At 44.1% G+C, this 26,699-nt stretch overlaps 1 protein-coding gene across 5 annotated transcripts in view; it reads right to left on the bottom strand.

Moving 5' to 3' along the window:
* rap1gapa (RAP1 GTPase activating protein a) overlaps positions 1–26,699 on the bottom strand; it is a 459,159-nt gene that overhangs the window by 249,421 nt on the left and 183,039 nt on the right. The window contains exon 1 of one of the 5 annotated variants that reach the window (XM_072244704.1): positions 20,652–20,860. The exons of 3 other annotated variants lie outside the window; for them this stretch is intronic. In XM_072244704.1, the coding sequence (XP_072100805.1) occupies positions 20,652–20,695 (44 nt within the window). In that variant the 5' untranslated portion in view covers positions 20,696–20,860. Of the gene's footprint in view, positions 1–5,729; positions 5,876–20,651; positions 20,861–26,699 lie in introns of those variants that run through there. One more of the 5 variants, XM_072244712.1, reaches the window with a different exon arrangement.

Here is a 26,699-nt window from a genome sequence, read left to right as displayed (position 1 = left end):
ACAAAACGTCTCTCAGGTGCTTCCCGTTCCCTCCCCCCACCTTCTTCCTTCCCTTTCCCCAACCAAGATTCCCCTCTCCCTGACCCCTTCCCACTCTCAGTCCACACCAGAAACCCATGTCAGAATCAGGTTTATCATCACTCATGTGTCATGAAATTCATTTTTTTGCAGCAGCAGCAGTACATGCAATCATAAAATTACTACAGTGCTGAGCAAAAGTCTTAGGCAAAAATTTGGCATTTGTGCATTTGGCATTTAGTGAGCATTTCCAAGTTAACAGTGGGTTCAGTGAGGTTCACCCACGACCCTGTGTAACATAGAGCAGTGCAGGAACGGGTATGTCAGCCCCTGTTACTAATGTATAGATCTACCGTGGCCTGTATTCTTTCCTTTCCTGCCTGTCCCATCGGGGAGAAGGCACACCAGTTCTCATCGAGGGGTCAGCAGTGGAAAGGGTGAGCAGCTTCAAGTTCCTGGGTGTCAAGATCTCTGAGAATCTAACCTGGTCCCAACATATTGATGCAGTTATAAAGAAGGTAAGACAGCAAGGAGTTCATTAGAAGTTTGAAGAGATTTAGTATGTCAACAAATACACTCAAAAACTTCTACAGATGTACCTTGGAGAGCATTTTGACAGGCTGCATCACTGTCTGGTATGGGTGGGGTGGGGACTACTGCACAGGACCAAAAGAAGCTGCAGAGGGTTGTAAATCTAGTCAGCTCCATCTTGGGTATTAGCCTACAAAGTACCCAGGACATCTTCAGGGAGCGGTATCTCAGAAAGGCAGCGTGCATTAATAAGGTCCTCCAGCACCCAGGACATGCCCTTTTCTCACTGTTACCGTCAGGAAGGAGGTACAGGAGCCTGAAGGCACACACTCAGTGATTCAGGAACAATTTCTTCCCCTCTGCCATCCGATTCCGAAATGGACATTGAACCCATGAACACTACCTCACTTTTTTAATATATATTATTTCTGTCTTTGCACAATTTAAAAAAATCTATTCATTACATGTATACTGTAATTTATTTATTATTATTTTAATTTTGGTTTTTTTTTCTAGATTATGCACTGCATTGAACTGCTGCTGCTAAGTTAACAGATTTCACGACACATGCTGGTGATAATAAATCTGATTCTGATTCTGTATAATGCTGTTGGTAAATGTCACAGATCAGGGAGAGGAGACCCCGGTGATTCTCTTTTGTGTGTGTTGCTCTGGGTTTCCAGCATCTTTTACGTGCATAAAATAGTGAATTAGTGAATAAGGTTGCATCCCTGAAAATGGTTAAATCATGAGGTTGATGTGAAACACTTCCCAGGTGGTTAAAAACAATGAATAAGTAAATTACAGAAACACTGATAATTTTCCATCCCTCCCTAACTACATGGGTGGTGCCAGATGATTGAAAGATTGTTAACGTTGTACCGTTGTTTAAAAAGGGAGGACAGAATAAACGGAATAATTACAACACAATTAATTTAACGTTGGTAACGGGCAAAATGTTGGAATTACTTCGGAGGGACAGCATAAACCTTCAATTAGAAAGGCAAAGATTAATTGCAGTGAAATGCTGTGTCCAACACAAAAAAATTCCAGGGTATCAGGGAGGGTTGACAAAAGCTATGTGTTTGGTATATATAGAAAGAGTTTTTGACAATGTCTCAAATGGCAAAATGGTCAAATCCTTTGGGAGCCAAGGAGAGTGGCAAATCAGATCTAAAATTGCCACCCCTGCAGGAGGCAAAGGGTAGTGGAAGACAGTTTTGTGGAGTTAAAGCTTTTACTGGAGGATTCAGGACTCCTCCCTTTCCAGTTTTGTGATATACACTCAGTGATCACTTTATTATGCTCCTCCTGTCCCTAATAAAGTGGCCACTGAGGGTATGTTTGTGGTCCTCTGCTGTTGTAGCCCAACTACATCAAGATTCAACATGTGCATTCAGAGATGCTCTTCTCCACACCCCTGTTGTAATGCATGATTATCTGAGTAACTGTCACCTTCCTGCCAGCTTGAACCAGTCTGGCCATCCTTCTCTGACCTCTCTCATTGACAAGGCCATTCACCTTTTTTTTTGTTTTTCGCACCATTAACTGTAAACTCTAGAGACTGTTGTATGTGAAAATCCCAGGAGATCAGCAGTTTCTGAAATACTCAACACACCTCATCCGGCACCAACAGTCATTCCATTGTCAAAGTCACTTAGATCACATTCCTTCCCCATTCTGATGTTCGGTCCGAACAGCAACTGAACCTCTTGACCATGTCTGCATGCTTTTATGCACTGAATTGCTGCCACATGATTGGCTGATTAGATGTTTGCATTAATGAGCAGGTGTAAAGATGCACCTAATAATGTGACCTCTGAGTGTAGATTGATCATTTCGATCCCAATGGAGTCTAAGTTTAAAGATTAGTTTTATTGATCTCATGTACATCAAAATGCCATCCTTGTATTCTGAGGCTGTGCCCTCTGGTCTACAACTCTCCTCATCCACTCTAGCTCCTTCAAGAACGAATTTAAGCTCAAATTCAGTTTATTGTCATTTAACCATAAACACATATACCACCAAACTAAACAGCGACCCTCCGGACCAAGATGCGCAACACAGTACATATAACTCACACACGTAACACATAAGCAAACATAAGCACAAATGAGTTAACATATAATAAGGTGTATATATAATACAAGTTAAAAGCAAACCGTATGATGAGTTTAATTCATGATGAGATTGATACATTGTGCCAGGGAGTTCAGTAGTCTCACTGCCTGGGGGAAGAAGTTGTTTCCCATCTCCTCACCTCATTTTAACAGCCCTTGAGTGTGCATAGGAAGAGCTGTGTAGAATTGAAGATGAGATTGATGGGCTGAATGGCCTCATTCCTTCTATCTGATTGTCAGACACATTATCAGACTTTCTATCAGTGCAGATTAAACATCAGAACATACAACGGAATGCATTGTTTTGCATCAACGATCAGCACAGTCCAAGGATGTGCTGGGGGCAGCCCGCAAATGTCACCAGGCTTCTGGTGCCAACATAGCATGCCCACAACTTACTAACCCTAACCTGGATGTCTTTCGAATATGGAAGGAAACTGGAGCACCTAGAGGAAACCCATACAGTCATGATAGATACGGCCCAGTCCTCCCCATGGAAGACGTGAGTTTTCCCAGGGGCTCCAGTGTCCTCCTCTACCAGAGAGGTTAATTGGTCATTGTAAACTGACCTGTGATTAGGTTAGGATTAATTCAGAGTTGTGGGTTTGCTGGGATGGTGAGGCCGGAAGGGTCTACTCCATGCTTATCACTAAACAAACAAAGAGATTTACCCTGAGAATGGTCCCACATGATTGACTCAACCAGCACTGCTTTGCCCCGTGGCTACAATGTTCAGAGCAGATTCCCAGCACTGAATTGCAGAGCTGTCTCCGGATCTATTGCTCCCTTCTTGGTCATTGTTGTCAGAGAAAGCTTCACAAACAGAAGTCCTGCTGGGAAATTGATTGCCTCTCTGTGTCCCTGAACAACAATTCCCCTTGGGGGATGACTTTCCCCCTTGGATGTCCTCGTCTGATCTTCCCTTCTGGAAAGCACTATAGGACTATTAAAACAAAAAAAAACTTCACATCATCTTAAAAGCTGCTTTCCCAGGCAGTTAATCTGATCAACCATTCTAGATAGCCCTCCCCACCCCCTCTATCTATTACCTTTGTCACTGCACTGCACGCTAAACACTTTAAACCACTTTTTATAATGTTGCTTACATTGTAAACATAGATCAAAATTAGGTTTAATAAAAAACTATAAATTACAATAAAATGTATATAAAGTAAGTTAAATAAGTGATGCAATAAAGAGCAAAAAAAAAACAAGTTAGTGTGCATTGGTTCATTGTCCATTCAGAAATCTGATGTAACTATATGCTGGTGTTTCAGTATTTATGCACATTTTATTCCACATCATACTTCTAACTTTATTTTTATATAATTCTTTATTCTTTATAATTGTTGAATGTTATTTTTATTGTTGTATATCTCACCCTGACCAACACCCTACAGCAAACTCCTATTCCATGTAAATGCATTTGGTGAATAAAGTTGATCCTTGATTTTCCATGGGATTGTTCCTCAGACATAGACTCTTACTCAAGTAGGGATCGTGCAGGCAAAAGTTAATGTGGCTGGAGATCCCAACAACAGTGAATATCTCAAACAATATGTTGCATCGCATATGCAAACAACAGGTTTTCAATTAAATAAACATTTCAAATTCAAGTTTATTGTCATCCGACTGTGCACATATACAACCAAATAAAACAACGTTCCTCTAGACCAAAGTGCACCCTCAAAACACATATCACACGCAGCACACAAAACAACATATTACTACAAGTTAATAAAATATAATTCAAAATGCATGTAGGGTGCAGCACAGCTAAGGAGTAAACAGTAAGTAGCTAGCTTACTGTGCTAGTGATGAGATCTCAGTGGTTGCAGGGTATTCATTAGCAATTTCCCTCTAAGGTGTGTGCATTTGCCTGCACACACATCTTTGGTTACAAGCGTACAAAGAAATTTAAACTGCGCACAAAAGGTTGTCACCCTCTACCTCTTTGGCACGTTAAGTATATTTCACGATCGTACGCAATCACATTTCCTTTTCCAGTTTCTGATACAGACAGTGTTGACAATGTGGAGTTTGCGATGATTTGTCTGCAGATCTTAGAACTGACTTATTTACACTGTTTTTATTGAAGAAGTTATTGATTCACTATATCGAATTCCAAAGAAGCAAAGGGTGTGAAGCACAAAAGAACTATTAGTTCATTTAAAAAGCGGAATGCCTTAATGAAGCAGTAGAAATTGGTATATTGAAAGCTCGTGAGGTCAGGAACAAGCAGCTACAAGAAATATTTACTTATGTTTACGCATGTTTTGAGAGAGCGCAGATGAAGAGAGTGAGAACTATCAAACCCAGAGTAGAACAAAGTTCTTATTGACAGCATTTTGCTAGCTGTTAAAATGAATACCTCTGTATACAAAATTCAGTGCATACATGTTGTTGTCACTGGACAAAAAAATTGCAGAATAGAAGATTTTTGTGCACATTGGTCATTACAAATTAGAGGGAACATTGTATTAGTCTCATAACATGAGGGAAGAAGCTGTTACCCAGTCTGTCAGTCCTAGTCCTGATGCTCCTGTACCTCCTTCCTGATGGTTTTGGGTCAAGGAGATTGTGGAGTGTGTGGTAGAGATCCTCAACAATACTTTGGCACCAAAATTCCAGCATGAATTTGTTTCTCTTTTGCCAATTAACTTGTAAAGTTTATACCATGCCCTGAGTTACAAATAAATCCCACATCTCTGGGTACCGGCAGATGCTGGGGGTTAACCTCGCAATAGACTGGCGTCCTATCTGGGGGGGGGGCGGGGGGAGTCTCGTACTCTCAGTCGCTTCACGCCACAGAAACCGGCATAAGCACTGGCCTGATGGGCCACAAGGCTCGGGACAGACTTTAACTTTTTTTCCTCATAAATTATTCTCAAGGCTCTAAGCACAGTGTCTAATCCATGCTGTGTTAAGTGACGGCGATTAAAGTAAACCCAGTACAGTATAAAAAGCTCCGAGTATCTATTCATGAGAACTTGTATTACTTATAGAAACAGATTTTTACTTTGTACCAATTAAATCATATTCAAATATTGCCTCACTTACCTAGACACCTCACCTGTTGCTCATTTTGAAACTTGGATAAAGTAAATACACGTGAATCGTCTACTTTTTCAGGAAGGCAGATTCAAAAGAACTTGAAAGGATTATGGAGTTCAGTCAAGGAAACTGTGCGGGGAAACTTCTATTCCTCAACTTGATCAACAGTATTGCAACGTAAGTATCACGCCCTCTCACCAATAGTGGATCACAAGAGAGGAAATAGCTCTGAGATCTTTCAGCGAGCATGCAGAGGCGGGTGGAGCTCCAGTGTAATACAGGAATAGTTTGATCAGACCACAATTTTGTTGGTTTAATGTTCAACAGAGACTAAGAAGGAGTGATCACTGTGGAAAGAAAGGTACTTGTGGTAAAAGACAGCGGGGTAAAGGAGGAGGAAGTATTGTTGACAGGACGAGACATTGTTGGGGTGAAAAATTCAAAGTTCAAAGGTTCAAAGGTTCAGTTATTGTCAAAGTATACAACCCTGAATTCTTCTTCTCTGGGTAAAAGGGAGATTGCAGAGAGTACGTCGCTTGCTTATGTGTTTCAAATGGTCTGTGTCGTACATTTTACCACAGTTTCAGGTGTGACACAAGGAAATTAGTGAATTTGTTTATTAACCTCACATGTACAGTGAGCAACTTCACTTTGCATATTATCAACACAGATCACTAATTATTTACCTTGGAAACACTGAGGCACTATAATGCAGTTATTGAATGCAAAAGTTATTAATAGGTTCAGGAATAGCTCTTACCCTTCGACTGCCAGGCTTCGGAACCGGAGGGGAGAACTTCACTCACGGCAAAACTAAACTGCTCCCACAGCCTATGGACTCACCTTCAAGTCACTACAAATATTTATTGCTCATTTATTTATTATTATAGTTTTCATTTTTGGATTTGCACAGTTTATCATCTATTGCACATGGGCTATTTGTCCACGTTTGTTGTGTGTGATTTTTCATTGATCCTATTGCGTTTCTTTGTATCTTCTGTAAGTGCCCACAGGAAAATGAATCTCAGGTTTGTATGTGGTGACATATACAGTATGTGTGCTTGATTATAAATTTACTTTTACTTCGTTACAGAGAGAGTGTCGTGCAGGCAGACAATGAGGTGCAAGGCTGTAAAGTGCTGGGTTGTGAGGCCGTGAGTCTATCTTATTGTAATAGAAGAATTTTCAATGATTTCATTCCTACCATCAGGAAGGAGGTACAGGAGCCTGAAGACACATGCACTGAACAGTTTAGGAATAGCTTCTTCACCTCTGCATCAGGTTTCTGAACTGTCCATGAACTCATGAATGCTACTTCACTATCGTGCTCTTTTTTTGCACTATTTATTAATATTTCTGATTAGAACTTATAGTAATTAGTTTTATGTATTGCTGCAAAACAACAAATTTCATGATCTACTTCTCATCCAATGTGAACAACTCTCAGAAGAAGAAACCAAGGTAGAATTTATTTCAAACCCCGTTGTGGGACTGAGCACTTATAATATCCTTTCTAAATCTTCTGCATTAAATTTTACATCTTCAATCACAAGGGATGAGCCATTCCTCGAAGATTCAAAGTTCAAAGTGAATTTATTAGCAAAGTACATACAGTATACAGTACTGTGCATAAGTTATAGGCATATGTAAAAAAAATCTGTAAAGCCAAGATGCTTCAAAAATAATGAAATGAAAAATTTCTAAGTATCAAAAAATTGCTATAAAGAGCAGTCAACAATAAAAATCTAAATCAAATCAATATTTGGTCTGATCACTGTTTGCCTTTAAAACTGGATCAATTCTCTTATGCACACCGTTGTGCAGTTTTATAAGGAAATCAGCCTGTCAGTTGTTCCAAGCATCTTGGAGAACTTGCCACAATTCTTCTGCTGACTTTAGCTGTCTAGCTTGGTTCTGTCTCTCCAGGTAATCCCAGACATCCTTGATGATGTTGAGGTCAGGGTTCTGTCGAGACCATACCATAAAAATCAAGGGTGTCTAAGACTTTGTTGTACAGTAATGTATGTCACCATATACAATGTCTATAAAAAGAATTCACCACACCCCCCCGCCACCGGAAGTTTTCATGTTTTATTGTTTCACAACACTGAATCACAGTGGGTTTAATTTGTTTTTTATATTGATCAACAGAAAAAGACTCTCTCGTGTCAAAGTTATCTAAATTAATTACAAATATAAAACACAAAATAATTGATTGCATAAGTATTCAGTCCCTTTAATATGACACACCAGATCATCACTGGTGATGATTTAGAAGTCATATAATTAGTTAAATGGAGATCACCGTGCGCAGTCAAGGTGTTTCAACTGATTGTAGTAAAAATACACCTGTATCTGGAAGGTCCAACTGCTGGTGAGTCAGTATCCTGGCAAAAACTACACCATAAAGACAAAAGAACTCTCCTGGCAACTCTGCAAAAAACTATTGAAAAGCACAAGTCAGAAGATGGATACAAGAAAATTTCCGAGTCACTGAATATCCCTGGAGTACAGTTAAGTCAATCATCAAGAAACGGAAAGAATATGGTACAGCTGTAAATCTGCATCGAGCAGGCTGTCCTCAAAAACTGAGTGACCGTGCAAGAAAGAGACAAGAGTTTCTGCAGATGTTGGAAATCCAGAGAAACACACACAGATGGAGGAACTCAGTAAGTCAGGCAGCATCTATGGAGAGGAATAAACAGTCGATTATTCAGACTGCGACCCTCCATCAGGACTGGAAAGGAAGGGGGAAGAAGCCAGAGGCGGGGGGGGGGTTAGGAGTATTAGAAGGTGATAGGTGAGACCAGGTGCTGGGGAAGGTAGTGGGGGGGGGGTTAGGAGTACAAGTTAGAAGGTGATAGGTGAGACCAGATGATGGGGAAGGTAGTCGGGGTGGGGGGGGAGCTGGATGAAGAAAGAAGATGGGAGATGATAGGTGGAAGAGGTAAAGTGCTGTAGAAGAAGGAATCTGATAGGAGAGGAGAGTGGATTGTGAGAGAAAGGGAAAGAAGAGGGGCTGATGGGCCGGTGAGGAGAAGAGAAGGGATGAGATGGGAGCTAGAATGGGGAATGGAAAAAGAGAGAAGGAGGTAGGTAGGAACTACCAAAAGGTGGAGAAGTGGATGTTAATGCTACTGGGCTGAAGGCTAGCTAGACAGAATACAAGGTGTTGCTCCTCCAAATCTGGAGTTGCCTGATTCTAGTAATAGTGGAGGCCATGGACCGACATGGCAGCATTTTTCCTGTTCTTCTAATTTGCATTGACTCTGCATTGTAACTGCAGACATACACTCCGTCACCATGTTATTAGGCACACCTACTTGTAAATGCAAGAATCTAATCAGCCAATCATGTGGCAGCAACTCGATGCGTAAAAGCATGCAGACATGGTCAAGAGGTTCAGTTGTTGTTCAGACCAAACATCAGAAAGGGGATGAAATGTGATCGAAGTGACTTTGATTGTGGAGGGATTGTTGGCGCGAGACGAGGTAGTTTCAGTAGCTCAGAAATTGCTGATCTCCTGGGATTTTCACTCACAGCAGCCTCTAGAGTTTACAGAGAATGGTGCGAAAAACAAAAACAAAACATCCAGTGGGCGGCAGTTCTGTGCGTGAAAACACCTTGTTACTGAGACAGGTCAGAGGAGAATGGCCAGAGTGGTTCAAGCTGACAGGAAGGTGACAGTAAGTCAAATAACCACACGTTACAACAGTGGTGTGCAGAAGAGCATCTCTGAACGAACAACACGTCAGACATTGAAGTGGATGGGCTACAGTAGCAGAAGACCATGAACATAGACTCAGTGGCCACTTTGTTAGATACAGGAGAGTACTTAATTCTGTCAAGTAGATTTGGTCTTCAGTGAAGGCTGTGATGGGACACAGAGGGAACTACTGCCCATCACGTGGTGTGAGCATTGGTGTGACATGGAAAGGCAGCAGCTGGTTCCGTGTGCTTGGCCAAACATCGAGAGGAGAGAGAACAGAAAGGAAAGGGCAGCTTCCTCCTGTGGATAAACAAACCACAATGTTGAGCACTTGACTGCTATCTAATCTCGGTAACAGGCCCCCTGCAATAAATAGTTCATTCGTTAAACAAGTGAATGACTTTCGAGCAATAAAAGGTCTACTAATTAGGAGGGAGATTGGAAATCCCGCCTAATGGTGCCACAACAAGAACCTCTCAATGCCTGCAAAGCCAAAGAGCTGATTATTGACTACAGGAGGAGGAGAAAACCGAAGGTCCACGAGCCTGCCTCAGGGTATCAGAGGTGGAGAGGGCCAGTAACTTTAAATTCCTCAGCGTTATCATTTCAGAGGATCTGTGCTGAGTCTAGCACGGAGGTGCCATTACAAAGATGGCACCACACAATAAAGTTGCTGGTGAACGCAGCAGGCCAGGCAACATCTCTAGGAAGAGGTACAGTCGACATTTCAGGCCGAGACCCTTCATCAGGACTAGAAGGCACAGTAGTTTTTCTACTTCCTTAGAAGTTTACAAAGATTTGGCATGTCATCTAAAACTTTGACAAGCTTCTCTAGATGCATGATTGAGGACATTCTGTCTTGTTGCATCACGGCCTGGTATGGAAACTTTAATGCCCTTGAACGAAAAAGCCTACAAAAGGCAATGGACACAGCCCAGCCCATCAAGTCAAGTTTAAATTTAATTATCACTCAACCATGCATGAATGTAGTCAAACAAAACAGCGTTCCTCCAGGGCCAAGTTGCAAAACACATTACCAACAGCACAAATAGTACATACAGTTTCAATTTCAGAAAAACATAGTCACAAAGAGAATATAATAATATAGCCCAGTCTCTACGTGGCATGACTAGAATTGATGGAAAGTTGTCCTGATCCAGGTTGTTCTTCCACTGAGCAAACACAAGAGGGCAGCACTAAGAGAACACCAGAGAGGAACATTGATGGAGGGGCCAGCCTCCAAGCCAAGCACGGATTCCAGTGCACCCTCAGGGGCTTTCCAATACTGCTTCGGTGTCCTCTCTCCTAGTTGGCTCTGACAGGTGACCCTGCCGCCTCAGCCTAGCCCTCGCCATAACCAAGGTAACGTAGCTCCCCCACCTTCAGTCTCACCAATGAACAAGTATTCTACATTACCAATGCCTGACAGAGCCTTGCAATCACAAAAATGTCCAAGACAATCACACGCACTGTGTATTGTCAACGGTACATGGCAAGTCCGGGTGACGACACAACATTCTGGGCGATAAGTCCAGCTTCATCGCTATCAAGCAACTCGCTGATGGGATAGTCCTGCAGTACCTGATATTCTTAGTATTCAGCAGTGATTTGCAATTGTGAAGACTTACAAGGCAAACAAATGCACCTTTAATTGTACCCAGAGTGGCTACTGCATTTGAGTGCACCACCATCTTACCAGAAACTGGTAAAGCTCTTCCTACCATTGAGCAGATATATATATGGAGCACTGTCACAGGAAAGCAGCATCCATCATCAAGAACCCCCAGCCCCCATCCAGGCCATGCTCTCTTCTCTCTGCTGCCATCAGGAAGGAGGTACAGGAGCCTCAGGTCCCACAACTCCAGGTTAAAGAACGGTTATCACCCCTCTGCCATCAGGTTCCTGAACCAGAGGGGATAGCTGCACTCACCCTAACACTGAAGTCCCAAATGATTCCACAACTTATGGACTCACCGTTAAGCACTTCACAGCTCTGGTTCTCAATATTATTTATTACTTATTTATCAAATATTATTATTTTGTTTCTCTTTTTGTATTTGCATGATTTGTTACCTTTGCACATTGGTTGTTTATCAGTCTTAGTGGGTGAATAGTTTTTCATTAATTCTGTTGTTCTGTTGTGTCTCCTTGGATCTGTAGAAATTTGTTAAAGTCATAATATACTAAATCTGCTCAAGCTCCTATTAGAATAACTCGCCTCACTACAGGAAGGATGTGGAAACCATAGAAAGGGTGCAGAGGAGACTTACAAGGATGTTGCCTGGATTGGGGAGCATGCCTTATGAGAATAGGTTGAGTGAACTTGACCTTTTCTCCTTGAAGCGACGAGGATGAGAGGTGACCTGATAGAAGTGTATAAGATGATGAGAGGCATTGATCGTGTGGATAGTCAGAGGCTTTTCCTCAGGGCTGAAATGGCTAACATGAGAGGGCACAGTTTTAAGGTGCTTGGAAGTAAGTACAGAGGAGATGTCAGGGGTAAGTTCCTTTACTCAGAGGGTGGTGAGTGTGTGGAATGGGCTGCCGGCGACAGTGGTGGTGGCAGATACGATAGGGTCTTTTAAGAGACTCCTGGACAGGAACATGGAGCTCAGAAAAATAGAGGACTATGGGTAACCCTAGGTAATTTCTAAGGTAAGCACATGTTCAGCACAGCTTTGTGGGCCGAAGGGCCTGTATTGTGCTGTAGGTTTCCTATGCTTCAAAATATAGCCACTGGTATATCTTCTTTGTAATTGCACCAATACGTTGGGCCCAGGATAAATCTTCTGTGACGATGCCGCCCAGGAGCTTAAATCTGCTCAGCGTTTCCACTGATGATCCCTCAAAGAAGACTGATGTGCGTTCCCTCGACCTACTCCTTCCAGAAGTCCTCAGTCATCTCCTTGGCCCTACTGGCATTGAGTGTAAGGCTGTTGTTATGACATCACTCAATCAGCTGACTCATCCCACTCCTGTACGCCTCCTCGTCACCATCTGCCATTCTGACAACAACAGTTGTGTCTGTCTAAATGCTCTTTCCACAAATATTTACTAACACAAGCAGCAAATGAATCCATTAACACTTAGTGATAAACAGACAGGAGGCTGAGCCGAGAAACATCACCGAGGATTTGCATCATTTTAACATAAGTGATGCATCCAGTTTATATAGAGGGAAGACAAAATTTGTCTTCAGAAATGGTACAGGATCAGAAAAGGATTGTAAACTCAGCCAGCTCCATCACAGGCACTAGCCTCCCCTTACTGAGGAGAACTTCAGAAGGTAGAGTCTCAAGAAGGCAGTATCCATCATTAAGGACCCCCGTTACCCAGGACCTGATCTCTTCTCATTTCTACTGTTGGGGAGGAGGTTCAGGAGCTTTTCAGGAACAGCTTCTTCCCCACTACCATCAGATTTCTGACTGGACAATGAACCCATTAACACTACTTCACACACACAATGCTGGAGGAACTCAGCAGGCCAGGCAGCATCTATGGCAAAGAGTACAGTCGACATTTCGAGCCGAGACCCTTCAACAGGACTGGAGAAAAAAATGACTGGGAGTAGATTTAAAAGGTGAGGGGAGGGGAAGGGAGGGAGGAACACGAGATAAGGGTGAAATAAAGAGCTGGGAAGCTGATTGGTGAAAGAGATACAGGGCTGGAGAAGAGGGAGTCTGACAGGAGAAGACAGAAGGCTGCATCTCTTCCATTTCACACACGGCTGCCCTCACCCCAGCCTCCCGCCACCCTACCAGGGAAAGGGTTCCTCTTGTCCTCACCTACCACCCCACCAGCCTCCGCATTCAGCACATAATTTTCTGTAACTTCTGCCATCTCCAACAGGATCCCACCACCGAGCACATCTTTCCCTCCCCACCTCTTTCTGCTTTTTGCAAGGATCGCTCCCTATGCGACTCCCTTGTCCATTTGTCGCTCCCCACTGATCTCCCTCCTGGCAAGCAGAACAAGTGCTACATCTGCCCCTACACCTCCTCCCTCATTACCATCAAGCGGCCCAAAACAGTCCTTCTAGGTGAGGTGACACATCTCTTGCGAGTCTGTTGGGGTTATATACTGTATCCGATGCTCCCGGTGTGGCCTCCTGTATATTGGTGAGACCCAACGTTGATTGGAAACCACTTCGCTGAGCCTGAAGAAGCAGGATCTCCCAGTGGCCACCCATTTTAATTCCATTTCCCACTCCCATCCTGATATGTCTATCTATGGCCTCCTCCACTGTTGTGATGAGGTCACAATCAGGTTGGAGGAGCAACACTTTATATTCCATCTGGGTAGCCTCCAACCTGATGGAACTTCCGGTAATGCCCCACCTCCCCCTTTCCTCTCTCTCACCTCATCTCCTTGCCTGCTCATCGCCTCCCTCTGGTGCTCCTCCCCTTCCCTTTCTTCCATGGCCTTCCATCCTCTCCCATCAGACTCCCCCTTCTCCAGCCCTGTATCTCTTTCACCAATCAACTTCCCAGCTCTTTACTTCACCACTCCTCCTCCCAGTTTCACCTATCACCTGGTGCTTCTCAATTCCCTCCCGCCACCATTTAACTTTACTCCTCATCTTATTTTCTCCAGTCCTGCTGAAGGGTCTCGGCCTGAAACATCGACTGTACTTTTTTCCTGGCCTGCTGAGTTCCTCCAGCATTGTGTGTGTGTTGTTTGGATTTCCAGCATCTGCAGATTTCCCCTTTTCTGTCCACTAATTGCTCACTTTTTTCGCTTCCTGTTTTTTATATATTTCTTCTTACAACTTACAGTAAATTTTTAATGTATTGCACTGTACTGCTGCCACAAAACAACAAATCTGATACCATATGTCAGCGTTAGTAAACCTATTCTTCTTACAATCTCTTTATCCTCACAAGCAACTCCATCCCTCTTCCTGACAAACAACTGAAGCTGAACCAATTTGTTCTTAACCTTGTGGTGACATGTAACGGAGAGACGAGTTTTGTACTGCTAATGTCATCTCTACATCTTCATCAGCATGGATTACATTCACCTTGGTAACATTACCTGAATCTGTCCCATTTCTGCTCATCTTCTGAAACATTTACTCTAAGTACAAAAGATTGTGCGGATGCCGGAAGCCCAGAGTAACACACACAAAATGCTTCCCCTTCTCTCATGGTCCCTATCCTGGCTCCCCTCTCACCCCTTCTCTTCTGTTCATCTGCCTACCACCTGCCTCTGGTTCCCTTCCTCCTTACCTCTCTGCCATGGTCCACTCTCCTCTCCTACCAGCCCTTCAGCCCCTCGCCTTTTCCACCTGTCACTTCGTAGCTTTTTATTTCATCTCCCCTCCTCCGTCCGCCCACCCTCCCCCTCACCTGGTCTCACCTATCACCCTGCAGCTTGTCCTCCTTTCCTCTCTCCCCATCTCCTTGTTCTGGCTTCTTCCTCCTTCCTTTCCAGTCCTGACGAAGGGTCTCGGCCTGGAATGTTATATAACCATATAACAATTACAGCACGGAAACAGGCCATCTCAGCCCTTCTAGTCCATGCTGAACTCTTACTCTCACCTAGTCCCACCGACCTGCACTCAGCCCATAACCCTCCATTCCTTTCCTGTCCATATAGCTATCCAACTTAACTTTAAATGTTGTTCATTTCCATAGATGCTGCCTGACCTGCTGCGCTCCTCCAGCAGTCTGTTGGTGAAAATCTACCCTTCGTTCTTTGACAGCTTCAGATTTATTAATCCAACTATCCACTTCAGATCAGTCACCTCTGCCCGAAACGCTGACTGTTTATTCCCCTCCGTAGATGCCGCCTGTGACCTACTGAGTTCTGCAGCATTTTGTGAGTGTTGCTCCCTCGTTCACAGGCAAGTTTAATTTATCGATGTTTGGAGGGGCCCTGCCTTTCAGCAGTTTATGCTCGGAAATTAGAACATAGACTATCACAGTGAAAAAGACCATTCGGCCCACAATGCCTGTGCTGACCATGACGACTGCATATAGTCTACCCCTCTTCATTCCCTGCCTGTTCACATGTTTGTCTAAATTCCTCAGAAACATTGCTATCATATCTACTGCCACCACCTCCCCTGGTGATGTGTTCCTGGCATCTGCCACTCTTTGTCTAAATAAAACTGCCTCATAAATCTTTAAATTTCCCTCCTGTCACCATCAACGTCAAATTCATAGATTCAGATTCATTCGTCAAGTGTACATCAAAACACACAGTGAAATGTGCCATTTGCACTAACGACCAACCCAACCTAAGCACATGCAAGGATGTGTTACCACACCTCCCAGCGCCAACGTTTTATGCCCACAATGTTCAGCAGAACAGCACAGCCAGCATTAACAACAACAGAACAACAGCAAAATAATCCCCTTTCCTACCCACCCACTCACTCACCCACCCACCCACTCACCCACTCACCCACCCACTCACTCACCCACCCACTCACTCACCCACCCACTCACCCACTCACTCACCCACTCACCCACCCACTCACTCACCCACCCACTCACTCACCCACTCACTCACCCACCCACTCACTCACCCACTCACCCACCCACTCACCCACCCACCCACTCACTCACTACCCACTCACTCACCCACCCACTCACTCACCCACCCACTCACCCACCCACTCACCCACCCACTCACTCACTCACCCACCCACTCACTCACCCACTCACCCACTCACCCACCCACTCACCCACTCACCCAATCACTCACCCACTCACTCACTCACCCACCCACCCACTCACCCACTCACTCACTCACCCACCCACCCACTCACCCACTCACCCACTCACTCACCCACTTACATGCCCGGACAGGCTTCCAGCCCCAGGACAGGCCACCTCCGGGCCTCTTGTCCTTGGCCCAGAATCTCAGACTCCTAGACATTGGGTGTCCAATCTCCAAACCCAAGTCTGGACTCACACACGTAGGGCCTTGATCTCCAGACAGGGCTCTGTTCTCTAGTATTTCATAATTTCACCTATGGTAAAAAGACTTCGGTATTTCTGTTTCTCGGAGTCTGATAATTTTATACACTGTCAGGCCACCCCTTCAGCCTCTTATGCTCCAAATAAACAATCCAAGAATTCCCTCCGTAAACATCTCTTCACCTTTCAAACACAACTTGAAGATCTGGTACGTTGGCCAAGTGTTAGACCGCCTGCTCTCTCACCTTTGTGTCTACATGAAGTTTTGATTGATAACGTGCCTGGCGAATCACGAAGACGACACACCAGGTACTCAACTTCATGAGGAGTTTGAGGAGATTCAGTCGGTCAGCAAAGACTAGCACGGTGAGGTGCATTCTGACTGGTTGCATTACTGACTGGTCTGCAGACTCCGCACCTGCAGAGGTGCATTCGGACCGGTTGCATCACTGACTGGTCTGCAGATGCCAATGCGCAGGATGCAAAGAGGATGCAGAGGGTTGAAAATTCACCCAGCTGTATCACGGGCACCACCCTCCCCTCCATCGGGGACATCTGCTAAAGGGGCTGTCTCCAGAAGGCAGGATCCACCTCACCAACTGGGCCATGCCTCCTTCTCATTAATACCATGGGGTGGGGGGGGGGGCAGAGTACAGGAGCCTGAAGATCCAGATTCAATAATTCAGGAACACCTTTTTCTCCCATGATCACTACCTCGCCATTCACCATCAGGACAGGGTACAGCCACTTGATGACCCAGACCCAACCGTTCAGAAACAGCCTCTTCACCTCCACCATTAGACTTTGAAATAGTCCGTGAACACTACCTTGCTATTTCCCTTTTGCACTATTTATTTATTTTGTTAACATAGTAATTGTTTTTATGTCTTGCACTGTAGCGCAGCCACAGATTTCATAAGATGAACACAAGAGATTCTGCGACACACGCAAAATGCTGGAGGAATTCAGCAAGCCAACCAGCATCTATAGAAATGAATAAACATTTGTATTTGCACAGTTTGTTATCTATTGCACACTGGTTGAACAGCCAAGGTCTTTCATTGATCCTGTAATGGTTATTATTCTATGGATTTATTGAGTAAGCCCACAAGAAAATGAATCTCAGGATTGTATATGGTGACATGTATGCACTTTGATAATCAATTTACTTTGAACTTTACTAAATCTGATTTAGATGTTCTCCTTTATTAAAAAGCATCACAGAATTTAATTTGTTATTGGTTTTGGCAAATCACAGATCACAGTTAATTTTAAGCTAACATTTATTTTATTTATCCCCATGAAATGTTGCTTAAACACAGATATCCTGTGCACTAAACCCCAAACTCAGTCATCTAGAATAACCATTACACATCCCGGTAATGATTACAAAAGAATAACCGTTACATATCCTAGGTAATGATTACAAAAGAGTAACCATTACACATCCCAGGTAACGACTATCGTCCAGTGGCCCTGACCTCAGACATCATGAAAACCCTAGAGAGACTGATCCTGGCTCACTTCCCACCCTGGTCAGATCAGCTTTTGACCCCCTGCAGTTTTTTTACCAGGAGCACATTGTCATCTACCTCTGAACAGAGCCTTCTCCCATTGGGATGAACAGGACAGCACTGTGAGGATCATGTTTTTGATTTCTCAAGAGCCTTCAATGCCATACAGCCCTCACTGCTGGGGGCAAAGCTCTGTTCAACGCAGATTGGTACTTCCATTGTATCCTGGATAATGGACTACCTGACTGGCAGACCAGTTTGTGCGAATTCAGACTGTGTGTCAGACATGGCTATAAGCAGCACTGAGGCCCCCACAGGGGACTGTATTGGCTCCCTTCCTGTTTACCCTGTATACGTCAGACTTTAGATACAACACTGAGTCATGTAATCTGCAGAAATGTATTGATGAATCAGCAATAGTTGGGTGTATAAAGGAAAGACAGGAGGATGAGTACAGGGCCCTGGTGGAGGATTTTGTCAGATGGTGCAAGCTGAATCATCTGCAGCTCAACATCAGTAAGACAAAGGAGATGGTGATGTACTTAAGGAAGGTCAAGCCTGCATTGCTCCCTGTTATTATTGATGGTGAGGACGTAGATGTGGTGAGGACTTACAAGTACCCGGGGATGCACCTGGGTGACAGAGTTGAGTGCAGCACCAACACAGAGGTTGTGTACGAGAAGGGTCAGAGTTGCCTCTACTTCCTGAGGAGACTGAGGTCCTTTGGAGTTTGCAGGCCTCCCCTTCACATGTTCTACCTGTCTGTTGTCACCAGTACAATCTTCTATGCAGTGGTGTGCTGGGGCAAGGGTACCAACATGGGTGATGCCAACAGGCTCAATACACTGATTAGAAAGGCTGGCTCTGTTATAGGAATCAAACTGGACTCACTGGAGGCTGTGGTAGAACAAAGGACCCTCCGGAAAATCCTGGCAATTCTGGACAATGTTTCTCAACACCTCATGCCACCTTGGCTGAACAGAGGAGCACTTTCAGTAATAGACTAAGACAACCGCACTGCTCCAAAGAGCGCTATATGAGGTCATTCTTACCCTTGGTTTAGGCTCTATAATGAGTCAACCTGTAGCTAGGGAACTGATCTTGTAATCTTTGACTTGTAAATCTCATTTTCAAGATAACTTATTTTCATTCTTTCTTACTTCTCTTCTAATATTTTGTATATCTCTGCACTTGTAATGCCACTGTGACATTGTATTTGGGATCAATAAAGTATCTACCTGTCTAATGATTACAAAAGAATAACCATTACACTTCCCAGGTAATGATTACAAAATTATAACCATAACCGTTACACATCCCTAGTAATGATTACAAAAGTATAACCATTACACGCCCCAGGTAATGATTACAAAAGCAACAACGAAAATGCCTGAGGAACTCAGCAGGCCAGGCAGCATCTGTGGAAAAAAGTACAGTCGAGGTTTTGGGCTGAAACCTTTTGGCATTTCCAGCACCTGTAGGTTTTCTGTTGTTAATGATAACAAAAGGTCTCCAGACCTTGGCTCTGTACGTTGCTTATGGGAATTTTTAATTATATTTTATTTAGAGATACAGCACGGAGTAGGCCCTTCTGGCCCCACGAGCCCCACTGCCCAGCAACCCATCTATTTAACACTAGCCTAATCAAAGGACAATTTACAATGACCAATCAACCAGTACGTCTTTGGAATGTGGGTGGAAACCGGAGCACCCAGAGGAAACCCGTGTGGTCACGGGGAGAACGTACAAACTCCTTACAGACAGCATCAGAATTGAACTCTGACCTCCAACGCTCTGAGCTGTAATAGCATTGCACTAAGCATTACCCTACTGTAGCACCTCAAAATGTCCAGAACAGGGGGTACAACTTTATTCTGTAATTCAATACAAGGTGTGAGGTGCGACAGTGATAGAATTAGCATCAGATTTGCTGTGGTGATTCTATCAATCTCAGAGCCTTCTCTGAACAAAACCACATTGAGTATTTCATGCCATTAGCTGAATGCTCATGGAATATGGATGAAGTTTATGACAAAAGGTAATATCGCTGCTATTGGTATGAATCTCTGTACAAACAGGCAGATTCTTGCTAAATTTCACTAGTCTGACACAAAACAGTCTATAAATTTAAATGACTGTTACATAAAGATGGGGAAAGTCAATGTTTCCCTCTTGATAATCTCATTAAAAACCCTGAAAGCTCTTCAGACATTTAAGATTAAAGGCCAAAGGAATTTCTCCCTCAGGTCCTCAGCTCTGGTGACCGATCACCTCACAAGTTCTTCGTTTCTGTCCTGAATAAAGCCACACTCAGCCAGCTTGCGTGTGTCAGTCCTGCTCACTGCGGTTCAGAACAGCTGGCCAGCTGCTTTGCATTCCAAGGGCAGTGTGAAAAGCTACGTGCTTATTTATTGCCCACAGCGGCAGCCTTTGCCCAAAGCGCTGCACTTGGATAAACAGTAAGATTAATTGGGGAGTGCTAATTTGACTTATTCTGGCAAATGAGTATTCAACCTGATGCTAGGATTCTGCTATGCAGTGTTGGGAGAGTGCGTTTCACAGAGTAATAATCTCCGAAGCAAATGCTGTTGCAGGGAAAATCTCTAGCGTACTTAAGCAATCAGAGGTATGTAATGCAAATAGCAAAGAAATAAATACTGGGCTGGGAAAAGCCAATGTTTAATAAAATCATCTTGATAATACTGGTTTAATATTACCTTGCAGAAAGTAGAAAAGGGTTTCTGACAGTCACTGATTCAAAGATTCAAAGATAACTTACCAGAATTTTTTGGGCTTCCCAATCCTGAAGGGAGAACATGGCATGTTGAGTGGCTGTGGAGGACTGTGGAAGAAGAGACCTCGAACAGCGCAGATCGCTTGGGGAGTCTTGCCTTGGGCTGGCAAAGGGTTACTCAGTGCGGGAGTTAGCCGGTAGAAGCAGCTTCAGAGAGCACTGGTGCAGTCTGCAAGAGGGATGCCCATTGACGGATGAGTGCAGGCTTCGACGATCAGCCGAAGAACGGTGGACATCAGCCGAAAAGTCAGCGAGGACGGTACCAGCCTCTCATATATGCCCACTTCATTTGTTGTGTGGGCCACTAGTTGGCGATATCTGACCACAGCTCAGCATGTAAAATAAACTGAAGGATTGTCTCTCATCACCACTGCAACCTAATGAGGCAGGAGTATAAACCATCGTCACAAATCTGTCTTCACCATTCTGTCCAGAAAGCGGGTTTATACGAAAACACTCAGCAATCGATGTCGCTGCCGTAGCCAGCAAACTGTCAGGAGTTCATTACTTTATCAGTATTAAGCCAGCAGCCCCTGGAAATATAATCACGCAATTCACTGCCAGTAAGTGACAGACCAATCCCTGATGCACGACTTCATGTGTGAAACTTAGCCACAGGTAATTTCAATATAACGCCAAGACTAGTCAAATGGGACTCCTCTTTAGAATGACTCCTCATCCCTTGGGTACGAGGAGAAGGAAATTTATAAATTTTATGTCATATATTTTTTCTATGTTTGCTTAATTCAGGATTTAATTTCCAGAATTAGAATCAGGTTTAATATCACCAGCATGTGTCGTGAAGTTTGTTGTTTTGCATCTGCAGTACATTGCAATGCATAATAATAAAAACCTGTAAATTCTAATAAACTTTTATTACAGGAAAGAATAGTGAGGCAGTGTTCATGGGCTCATTGTTCTTTCAGAGATCGGATGGTGGAGGGGAAGAAGCTGTTCCTGAAACATTGAGTGTGTGTCTTCAGGCTCCTGTACCTCCTCCCTGATGGTAGCAATGAGAAGAGGGCACGTCCTGGGTGATGGGGGTCCCGAATGATGGATGCCAGCTTTTTGAGGCATGGTCATTTGAAGATGTCCTCAATGCTCGGGAGGCCGGTGTCTGTGACGGAGCTGGCTGAGTTTACAACTGCTATGATCCTGGAAATTTGCTGGTTCTATCTACATATCCACATCATTTTCGATATGTGCTCACGTTAATTCTGAAAGCAGTCATCAAACTAATTCTCTCACTTGACTTAAGTCCCCATGCACAGTCCACTCAGATATGCCAAGAGATTTTAGGAATTAAGAGCCCCTGGTGCAATTCCACACATTAGGAACTCAAAGGCCTGAGGTTTAAGAGCTCAAACTGATGGATGAACCAAACAGCAGCTGAGTGGTAGTGTAGCAGTTTGTGCAATCACTTTATAGTGGCAGCAATCACCGATCAGGGTTTGACTCCAGCTGATAACTGTAGGGTGCTTGTACCTTCTCCCCATGACCACGCGGGTTTCCACCAGGGCCGCGGAATTCCTCCCACAGGCCGGAGACGTATGAGTTAGGGTCAAATAGTTTGTCGGCGCCGGGAGCATGGCAAGGCTTGTGGGCTGCCACCAGCACAATCCTCAGGCCGTGCTGGTCATTGATGCAAAGCAACCGTTTCACTGTATGGTTCAGTGTTATTTATAGAACATAGAATAGTACAGCACAGTACAGGCCCTTCGGCCCACAATGTTGTGCCGACCCTTTAACCCTGCCTCCCATATAACCCCCCAATACAATGTGGAACAGGTCTTTCTGGATCAACAAATTACACTACCACCCAGCAGCCCACCCAGTTAACACCAGCTTACTCACGGGACAATTTACAATGACCAATAACCCACTAACTGGAACGTCCTTGGATGGTGGGAGAAACCCACATGGCTCATGGGGAGAACTCACAAACTCTTAACAGAAGGCGTTGGAATTGAACTCCAAACTCAGCTGCCCCAAACGGTAACAACGCCGCCCTGTCCACTACACAAATGTAGTGCTCCAAATGTGATAATTTAGGTAATAAATAAAGCTGATTTTAAACCTGTCTGACTCACAAAGCTATTCTAACTTCATTGACCAGGCCTTTAATCACTTCAGTGACAGAGCCACCCCCCCGGACACAGGAGTGACCACAGACTGGAAAACATAAATACCATACCAACAGCTGGGTATTCTGCACCTGCTGACACCCTAAAGTCTCTCCACCCTCTACAAAGTGCAAATAAAGAGAGTGACAAATTGCTCTTAATATTAATTACTCGGGTTCTAAATTGGCAAAGATCTAACCATTAACACAGGAGATTCTGCAGATGCTGGAAATCCACTCACCAGTTGCTGGAGGATCACGGCAGGTCAGGCAGTTTCTATGGGGAGGAATAAACAACCAACATTTTGGGCCGAGAGCCTTCATCAGAACTGGGGAGAAATGAGGGATGATACCAGGATAAAGAGCTGAGGGGAGAGGATGAAGTTCAAGCTGGCAGATGATAGGTGAAACCAGGTGAGGGGGAAGGTGGGTGGGTGGAGGAGGGGAATGAAGAAAGAAGCTGGGAGGTGATAGGTGGAAAAGGTGAAGGGCTGAAGAAGAAGGAATCTGATAGGAGAGGGTTAAGACCATGGGAGCAAGGGAAAGAGGAGGGGAACCAGAGGGAAGTGATGGGCAGGTGAGGGGAAGAGAAAGGGTGAGAAGTGAACCAGAATGGGGAATGAAATAAAAGGGGAGGGGAGAAATTATCTTGTTAGAAATTGATGTTCATGCTGTCTGGTTGGAGGCTACCCATAAGCAATATGAGGTTTTGCTCCTCCAACCTGAGAGTGGCCTCATTGTGAGAGTAGAGGAGACGACGTCAGAATGTTTATCTGAACAGACCAAGCCCACTCCCTCCACCACTGGCAGACCATGACAAAAGTGTACACTCTCTGGAAAATCTACTACAGTTGCTCACTTTGGGGCACCTCCCAAACTTGTACCTCCAGCACCAGGGTCAAGAGCAGTAGGTGGACAGGAATACCCAAACTGCAGGTCTCCTGCATTTCTCATGTACCACGGGCACCATAGTAGCGTAGCGGTTGCCATCATGTTTTACAGCACCAGCAATAGGGATTCGACTCCTGCCGCTGTCTGTAAGTCGTTCATACATTTTTCTTGTGACCATGTGAGTTTCCTCCGGGTGTTCCTGTTTCCTCCCACATTCCAAAGGTGGATGGGTTATGGTTAGTGAGTTGTGGCCATGCTATGTAGGTCCCAGAAGTATGGTGACATTTGTGGGCTGCCCCCAGTACATTTAGCACCATTGGTCATTGTTGTGAACGTCACATTTCACTGTGTTTCAATGTACATGTGACAAATAAAATTAATCTTTATCTTTCATACGATTCAAACTTGGCAATAATCAGTTATCTATCAGGGCAATGAGCATAGCTGTAAGTATGGACAGTTATACAAGACGGTGAGGCCATACTTGCAGTATTGTGTCCAGTTTTGGTCACCTTTCTATAGCGAAGACTTTATTAAACTAGACAGAGTGCAGAAAAGATTTACCAGGGTGTTGCATGGACTGGGGTGCCTGAGTTACAAGGAGAAATTGAGTAAACTAGTAACTGTACTCCCTGTGACATCAGAGTGTGAGGCTTAACAGAGTAAACTAGTAACTGTATTCCCTGTGAGAGGTGACTGATAAACTAGTAACTGTATTCTCTGTGAGAGGTGACTGATAAACTAGTAACTGTATTCCCTGTGAGAGGTGACTGATAAGCTAGTAACTGTATTCCCTGTGAGAGGTGACTGATAAACTAGTAACTGTATTCTCTGTGAGAGGTGACTGATAAACTAGTAACTGTATTCCCTGTGAGAGGTGACTGATAAGCTAGTAACTGTATTCCCTGTGAGAGGTGACTGATAAACTAGTAACTGTATTCCCCTTGAGGGGTGACTGATAAACTAGTAACTGTATTCCCCTTGAGGGGTGACTGATAAACTAGTAACTGTATTCCCCTTGAGGGGTGACTGATAAACTAGTAACTGTACTCCCTGTGACATCGGAGTGGGCATCGATGAGTTGGACTGAAGGGCCTGTTTTTATGGTGTAGGTCTCTGTAATTACGTATCAACCTGGTTAGAATGCACTTATAATATTGTGTTTAGTTCATTTCTGGTCACCTCATTGTAGGAAGGATGTAGACACTTTCGAGAGTGTGCAGAAGAGATTTACCAGATTGCTGCCCAGATTAGAGAGCACGTCCTGTGCGGATAGATTGAGTAAGCAAGGTCATTTTTCTTTGGAACAAGGGAGGATAAGAGGTAACTTCATAGAGATGTAAAAGATGAACAATGGAAAAGATCAGGTGGACAGCCAAAGACTTTTTCCCCAGGGCGGAAATGGCTAACACCAGGGCATATAATTTTAAGGTGACTGGAGAAAGCATAGGGTGTATATTGGAGGTAGGGTGTGTTACATAGACAGTTGTGGGTGCATGGAACACCTTACTGGGGTCAGATACATCCGGGGCATTTAACAGAGTCTTAGGCACATGGATGATAGAAACATGCAGGACTATGTAGGAGGGAAGGGTTAGATTGATCTTGCAGTAGGTTAAAGGGTTGATACAACATTGTGGGCTGAAGGGCCTGTACTGTGCTGTATGTTCTATGGTGTATTTACAGGAAAAAAATCAAAAATACAGATGAATTTATGAAAAAGCTATACATAAACATACAGACTGAGAAACAACCAATATGCAAAAGAAGATAAACTGTAGAGAAAAATAACTGTACTGTACTGTTCTATGTTGTATTATTCCTTTATTGTTATGGGATCACAATCATGGAACTCTTATCATGACACCAAGGAATCACATTCCACCCACAGACCTCTGCATTTCCAGAACATGATAGATAGATACTTCATTGATCCCAATAACAATGTCACAGTGGCATTACAAGTGCACAGATATACAAGTATTAGAAGAGAAATAAGAAATTTTTTTTAAAGAGTTACTGTAACCAGTCTAACGGGAGAGGGTCGCCACTTCCCCAGCTACAGATTGACTCATTATAGAGCCTAATGGCTGAGGGTAACGATGACCTCATATAGCGCTCTTTGGAGCAGTGCAGTTGTCTTAGTCTATTACTAAAAGTTCTCCTCTGTTCAGCCAAAGTAGCATGCAGAGGGTGAGAAACGCTGTCTAGAATTGCCAGGATTTTCCGGAGGGTCCTTTGTTCTACCACAGCCTCCAGTGGGTCCAGTTTGACTCCTATAATAGCCAGCCTTTCTAATCAGTTTATTGAGCCTGTTGGCATCACCCATGTTGATGCCATTGCCCCAGCACAACACTGCATAGAAGATTGTACTAGTGACAACAGACTGGTAGAACATGTGAAGGGGAGGCCTGCATATTGCAAAGGACCTCAGTCTCCTCAGGAAGTAGAGGCAACCCTGGCCCTTCTCGTACACAGCCTCTGTATCGGTGCTCCTCTCAACTCTGTTATCCAGGTGCACCCAGGTACTTGTAGGTCCTCACCACATCCATGTCCTCACCATCAATAGTAACAGGGAGCAGTGCAGGCTCAGTCTTCCTAAAGTCCATCACCATCTCCTTTGCCTTCCTGATGTTGATCTGCAGATAATTCAGCTTGCACCATTTGACAAAATCCTCCACCAGGGCTCTATTCATCCTCCCGTCCTCCCTTTCTACACCCAACTATTGCTGATTCATCAGAGAATTTCTGCAGATGACATAACTTGGTGTTGCATCTAAAGTCCGAGGTATACAGGGTAAGCAGGAAGGGAGCCAATACAGCCAAGGGAGCCCTGTGGGGGCCTCAATGCTGCTTATAACTATGTCATGGATAATTGGTGAATGCCTAACTTACAGACCCCACAAAACCATTTCCATCACAAATTACACTTCTGTTTGGACAGTATACTCTCTGTAACTGCCTCAACATTCCATACATTTCAAAGTCACCCACTTACCCACCTCAGCAATAGCTGGGGT

The sequence above is a fragment of the Mobula birostris genome, chromosome 27 (genome assembly GCF_030028105.1).
Source record: "Mobula birostris isolate sMobBir1 chromosome 27, sMobBir1.hap1, whole genome shotgun sequence".
NCBI lineage: Eukaryota > Metazoa > Chordata > Chondrichthyes > Myliobatiformes > Myliobatidae > Mobula > Mobula birostris.
The sequence above is the reverse complement of the archived record's forward strand: the minus strand, read 5'-3'. Positions and strand labels throughout refer to the sequence as shown.